This window comes from Panthera uncia, unplaced genomic scaffold (assembly GCF_023721935.1).
Source record: "Panthera uncia isolate 11264 unplaced genomic scaffold, Puncia_PCG_1.0 HiC_scaffold_730, whole genome shotgun sequence".
NCBI classification, from domain to species: domain Eukaryota; kingdom Metazoa; phylum Chordata; class Mammalia; order Carnivora; family Felidae; genus Panthera; species Panthera uncia.
Window position 1 is genome coordinate 23,413 of NW_026059903.1, and position 6,257 is coordinate 29,669.

The window sequence follows — 6,257 nt, forward strand, 5'->3', positions numbered from 1 at the left end:
AACGTTTGACTTCTTTCTTGCCAATTTGAATGCCTTTATTTTGTTGTCTGTTTGTGAGGATAAGACTTCCAGCTATGTTAAGTAGAATGATGGGAGTGGGCATCCCTCTTGTGTTCCTGACAGTAGAGGAAAAGGTTTTTTCCCTACTGTGGATAGTACCTGTGGGGTTTTCATATATGGTCTTTATGATGTTAAGGTGTGTTTCCTCTATGCCTTGTTGAGGGTTTTTATTAAGAAAGGTTGCTGTACTTTGTCAAATGCTCTTTTTCACATCTATTGAGAGGATCATATAGTTTTTATCCTTTATCTTATCGATGTGTTGTATGACATTGAGTCATTTGTGAATATTGAACCACCCTTACAACCAAGGAATGAATCCCACCTGATCGTGGTAAATGATAATTTTAACGTATTTTTGGATTCAAGCTGCAATTATTTTCTTGATAATTGTTGCATCCATGCTCATTAGGGCTAGTGGCTTTTAAGTCTCCTTTTTAGTGGGGTTTGATTTGATTTGGAACCATGGTCATACTGTTCTTATAGAATTAGTTTAGAAGTTTTCTTTCCATTTCTATTATTTGGAACAGTTTGAGAAGACTAGAATATTCTATGCTACTTAAATAGATTATTTACACTCTTCTTTAAATATCAGGTAGAATTCACCTGTGAAGCCATCAGGCCCTGGTCTTTTGTGTTTCAGTAGAGTTTTGATTACGGATCAATTGCTTTGTTCATTATCAGTCAGTTCAGGTTTTCTGTTTCTTCCTATTTCAGTTACTGTAGTTTACATTACTGTAGGAATTTATCCAGTTCTTCCAGATTGACCAGTTTATTGGCATATAAATTTCCAAAATATTTTCTTCTAATTGTATTTCTGTGCTATTAGTTGTGATCTCTCATCTTAAATTTGTGGTTATATTGACTTAGTCCTTTCTCTTTTGTTTTTGGCAAATCTGGCCTTGGGTTTATCATTTTTATTAATGATTCCAAAAACCTACTTATATTTTCATTGATCTGTCTAATATTTTGTTTGTTTCTTTATCATTTGTGTGCTCTAATGTTTTTTATTTACCTTCTGCTGGCTTTAGGGTTCATTTGCTGTTCATTTTCTAGCTTCTTTAGTTGTGAAGTGGTTGTGTGTTTGAGATTTTTCTTCTTTCTTGAGTTTGGCCTGTATTGCTATATATTTCCCTCTTCCAACCACTTTTGCTGCATCCAGATGGGGCACTGGCATTATTTCATTTTAATTTGCATCTATGTATTTTTCATTGCTTCTCTAATTTCCTGAAAACCTCATTCATTCTTTACCACAATGTTCTTTAACCTTAGGTATTAGTGGTGTTGCCATAGTTCTTGTGGTTGACTTCACGTTTCATAGTGTTTGGTATGAAAATGTGCATGTATGATCTCAGTCTTTTTGAACTTGTAGTGAGCTGATTTATGACATAGTATGTGATCTGTTGTGGAGAATGTTGCATGTGTAGTCAAAAAGAATGAGTATTCTGTTGCTATAGGGTGGAATGTTCTGAATATATCTGTTAAGTCCATTTGGTCCAGTGTGCCTTTCTAAGCCATTGTTTCCTTATTAATTTTGGCTTAAGTGATGTGTCCATTGCTGTAAGTGGAGTGTTGAAGTTCTCTATTATTATTCTTGTATTATTATCAATAAGTTTTTTGATGTTTCTTATTAATTGATTTATGTATATATCAGTGCTTACCCTTTCGGTGTATAAATATTTAAAGCTTTATATCTTCTTGTTGGATAGACCCCTTCATGATGATGTACTGACTTCCTCATCTCTTGTAACAGACTTTGGTTTAAAATCTAGTTAGTGTGATATGAGTATGGTACTACACCTTTCTTTTGATGTCCATTAGCCTGATAAATTGTTCTCCCTCCCCTCACTTTCCATCTACAGTTGCTTTAGGTTGAAAATGAGTCTATCGTAGGTAGTGTACAGAAGGTCTTGCATTTTTTTAATCCATTCTGATATCCTTTGTCTTTTGATTGGACCATTTTTCCCTTTTACATTCACAGTGATTATTGATAGATATAAACTTTTGCCATTGTGTTATCTCTAAAGTGCCTGTTTCTGGAGATTTTCTCTGCTTATTTCTAGGCTTTGTTTCTTTTAGTCTTCCTTTTCCACTCAAAGAGACCCCTTTGATAATTCTTGCAGGGCGCTTGTTTAGAGGCCATGAACTCCTTTGGTCTTTGCTTTTCTGGGAAATTCTATCTCCTCTTGTATCCGAATGACCCTTTCTGGAGAAAGTATTCTTGCTGCATAATTTTCAACTGTGCATGTTGTGGATATCATGTTACTCCCTTCTTGCCTGAAGGTTTCTGTGGATACATCTGCCATAATCTTTTCTTTTATCTTCCCTGTTTATTTAGTGACCTCTTTTGTCTTGGTGCTTATAGGGTTTTCCTTTTTCTGTGTATTTTACCAATTTCTCTCTGATATGTCTCAGTGTTGGCCTGCTTTTTTAAAATAATGGCATTCTCTGTGCCTCCTAGATGTGTATGTCTGTTTCCTTCCCCATTTTGGGGAATTTCCCATGGTAATTCCCTCAGATAACTCTTCTTCCCTTGTTTTCTCCCTCTCCTTCTTCTGGGACTCCTTTGAAAAAAAATTTAGTACACATTATGGAGTTTCTGAGATCCCTAAGTATATGTTTGTGATGCAATACTTTAATTTTCCTCTTCCTTTCTGCTTCATTTCCCCCATAATTTTATCTTCTATGTCACTTGCTCCTTCATCTGCTTTCCGCCTTGAGGTCATTATATACCATCAGTTTCACATCTTGGTTACAGCATTTAAAATTTCAGCATGACTAAGTTTTAGGTCATTTCTATCTGCAGTAAGGGTTTCCTTCATGTCTCCTATGCTTTCCTCAAGCACAGCAAGTATCCTTATGATAGTTGTTAAAAATTCTATTTCCTTGTGAGAGTTTTTAGAAATTCTGTTTGAGGCATATTAGTTATATGTGCTTTAATTATATCCCTGGCAATGACCTTTTATCATTTTTTCTTTTGGGATGAATTCCTCCATCATGGTGTATGTCTATGTCTCTGCTTTCTTAAGTGTTGTAGAAAATCCTGTTTTGTTTTCTGCTTCTAGAGTAGTGTCTTTATTGACACTATTGAAGTGTTCAATTGCTGTTGAGGGCTTGACACTTTAGGAAGCATTTGTTGCATATTCTGTGTGCACTGTGCTGTCGTGTATTGGCTGTTCTGTCCCTCAGCTAAGTCCTCTGCAGAGTTTCTCCTTTTCTCCATTGATGAGTGTTTAGACATTGTCCACAATGTTGTGAGTTTTAACCAGGTGAGTTTGTTCTGCCTGTTAAAAGAGGCTAATTCCTATTTCCCCTAGAGGTGAAGCTATGCCTCATTATATGGTTAGTAGACTTGGTGCCTTTGGGGGTATATGTCGTCTTTTGAGGGAGGGATGTGGTGCTGATCTGGTTTCCAGGCCCTCTTTCTCTAGTAAGGAAGCACCTGAGGAAGGCAAGGGGGCGCATAGCTTGGTGTCAGTGGCTTAGCTTCTAGTGGGAGGTTCTGTGCTGCTCACTGAATTCTGTCCATGCTGATTGGTGGGAGGAAATATTGGCATCAGCTCCCTGTCTAGTCCCTTGAGTTGGAGTTCCCAGCTTCCCCTGTTCAGGAAGCCCTCCCACAAAGAGAACAATCTGTACCTGTGCGTCCCAGGCTTCCATCAGAACCCTGCCTTCACCCTGTCTGTGTCCAAACCATTGGCCCTCCTGGTGGCACAGGGTTCTTATGTTTTATCTCAGGAGCTCTAGCTGGGTTTGAAAACTCCAAATTATATGAACTCAATATGACTGGGACCCCAGTGATCCTCTGTGAGAGGGTCTCGCTGTGCTGTGGCTGGAGCTGTTTATCCCAGGAGGGCAGTTGAATGAACACTAGGGGCTTGGAGTTCATGGTGAGGAAGAACAAGGAGGCAGCATTCAGTTAGCTGCTCTCAGCAGAGGCTCCTATGCTAATGACCATGACAGTGCAGTGGTGCCTGTCAACTCTCCTGCCCCATGAGAGACAATACACCCTTTATGAAATGCACCCCGAGAGGGGAACTGTCTCTCCCCAAGTCTCCCAGGGGATTCTCAGACCACAATTCTCCCTATGCAACTCTGCCCTCCTTCTCCACAGAAGCACAGCTATGCCCACCAGGCTCCATGCAAGTCATGGCATGGACTTTTAAATCTTCAGTCTTTGAACTGCACATTTATAGGAGGTTGACTTGTCATGATTACCTTTATGTGTCATCTTGACTGCATCATGGGTGCCAAGACTCCCCACTGTTTCTGTGGATGTCTGTGATGTGTTCCAGAAGAGACTGGCATTTGTATCCAAGGGTCTGTCTGTCTGGGCATCACCCATTCCATTAAGGTTCTGAATAGAAACTGATGCAGAAGGTGGAGGAATTCCCTCAGTTTTACTTCCCATGTGCATGTTTGAATTGGAACATTGGTCTCCTCTGGGCCTTGTTCTGAGAGTTACATCATCAGCTCTTCACGTTCTGAGACTAGAAACTAGTTCAGCATCAGATGAGAATTACACCACTGGTTTTCCTGGGTCTCCAGCATGTGAGAGTGGAATGTGGGGCTTATCAATGTATTTTGTCATGGAAACCAATGTACTTTGGTTTCTGTTCCTCGGGAGAATCCTGACTAATACATGGAGATGAAATATCTCTTCTTTAGAGGAATTGAATAAAGCTGTAGCTCACTTAAAGTCCTGAGTAGCAAGTGCCAGGAGGGAAGTGTCACGTTGTTTGGGACAAGTGCTGGGTGAAGATAATGGGGGGTCTGGGGGTTCCTGTAGGTCTGGCTGCACAGTGAGTGCATCTGGGACTCCTGTAAATGTTCAGGTGTTGTGCGTCAGGAAATCTGCAATTCACTCATACTGAGGGATAGGAGTAAGCAATGCAAACAACTGTGTCTTTGTGCATATTAGGGTAGTTTTCCTATGACAACACAGTTGCTAATTCAGAGAGTTAATAGATAAACACAGAATGCTGTGACCAGAGAGGCTCCCTAGAGAAACTGCTGTGTGGAGAGGAAGCCCCAGACCCTGACAGGAAACCTGCCTGTAACCTCCATCTGCACCTGCTCCTGGGAACACAAAGCAGAATTGTGCATAGTGTGCGCCTCCTGGTGGTGCTGATCCCCTCCTGCAGGGAGGTTTGTGTGTGGGCTCCCAGTGAGGTCCCCTCACGGTGTGTCTTGCACAGTAATATGTGGCCGTGTCCTCGGTCTTCAGGCTGTTCATCTGCAGATACAGCGTGTTCTTGGCGTTGTCTCTGGAGATGGTGAATCGGCCCTTCACGGAGTCTGTGTAGCTTGTGCTACTTCCATCATATTTAATATATGCGACCCACTGCAGCCCCTTCCCTGGAGCCTGGCGGACCCAGTTCATGCTATAGCTACTGAAGGTGAATCCAGAGGCCACACAGGTGAGTCTCAGGGACCCTCCAGGCTTCACCAGGTCTCCCCCAGACTCCACCAGCTGCACGTCACACTGGACACCTGTAGACACAAGACATCTTGGTCAGGAAACTGTCACACATCCACTCTTTCTCAGTCATGTCCACTCACATACTCATTGTCTCCCATTCACCGTGAATTACCTTTTAAAAGAGCAACCAGGAAAACCCAGCCCAGCACAAACTCCATGGTGAGGTTTCTGTGTTCTGTGCTGATCACAGAATGGGAACACCTGGGACGAACACCTGGGACTCTTGGGGCTGGGGCTCCTCTCCCAGCTGCAGGGATGGAGCTGGATTGGTTTAATCAGCACAGGGAGGGCCTTATTTGCATATCCTCTGACTATATATCAGGCTCCAGACTTAGATTTGTTTCAAATTTAAAACCAGTGTTTGAGAGGCACTTCTAGATCACTTCTTGCAGAAGGCGCGGTGATAATATAAATAATTCTAATCTGTGAACACAATGATCATTTCATCTGTGTTTGCCATTTTACATGTCTTTCTCCCAGCACATCATGTTTGGTATACTATTTTACTTTTTAGTGAAATTTAATCCTAAATACTTTATTTTGTGCCATATATTTTAATGTGTGTTTATTTTTGTGTGACAGATAGAGGGAAGGAGAGAGAGATCAGAGAGAGAGAGACGGGGACAGAGAATCCCAAGCAGGCTCTCCACAATCATTGCAGACCCTGCCTTAGAATTAAACTCAGGAACCATGAGATCATGACCTGAGCCAAAATCAA

At 41.3% G+C, this 6,257-nt stretch overlaps 1 gene segment (V, D, J or C); it reads right to left on the bottom strand.

The window, feature by feature from the left end:
• Positions 1-4,747: 4,747 nt before the first annotated feature.
• On the bottom strand, positions 4,748-5,741 carry LOC125918386 (immunoglobulin heavy variable 3-74-like). The segment is given in 3 exon segments: positions 4,748-4,878; positions 5,131-5,550; positions 5,652-5,741. Coding segments are annotated over 3 exon segments (597 nt in total).
• Positions 5,742-6,257: the final 516 nt, after the last annotated feature.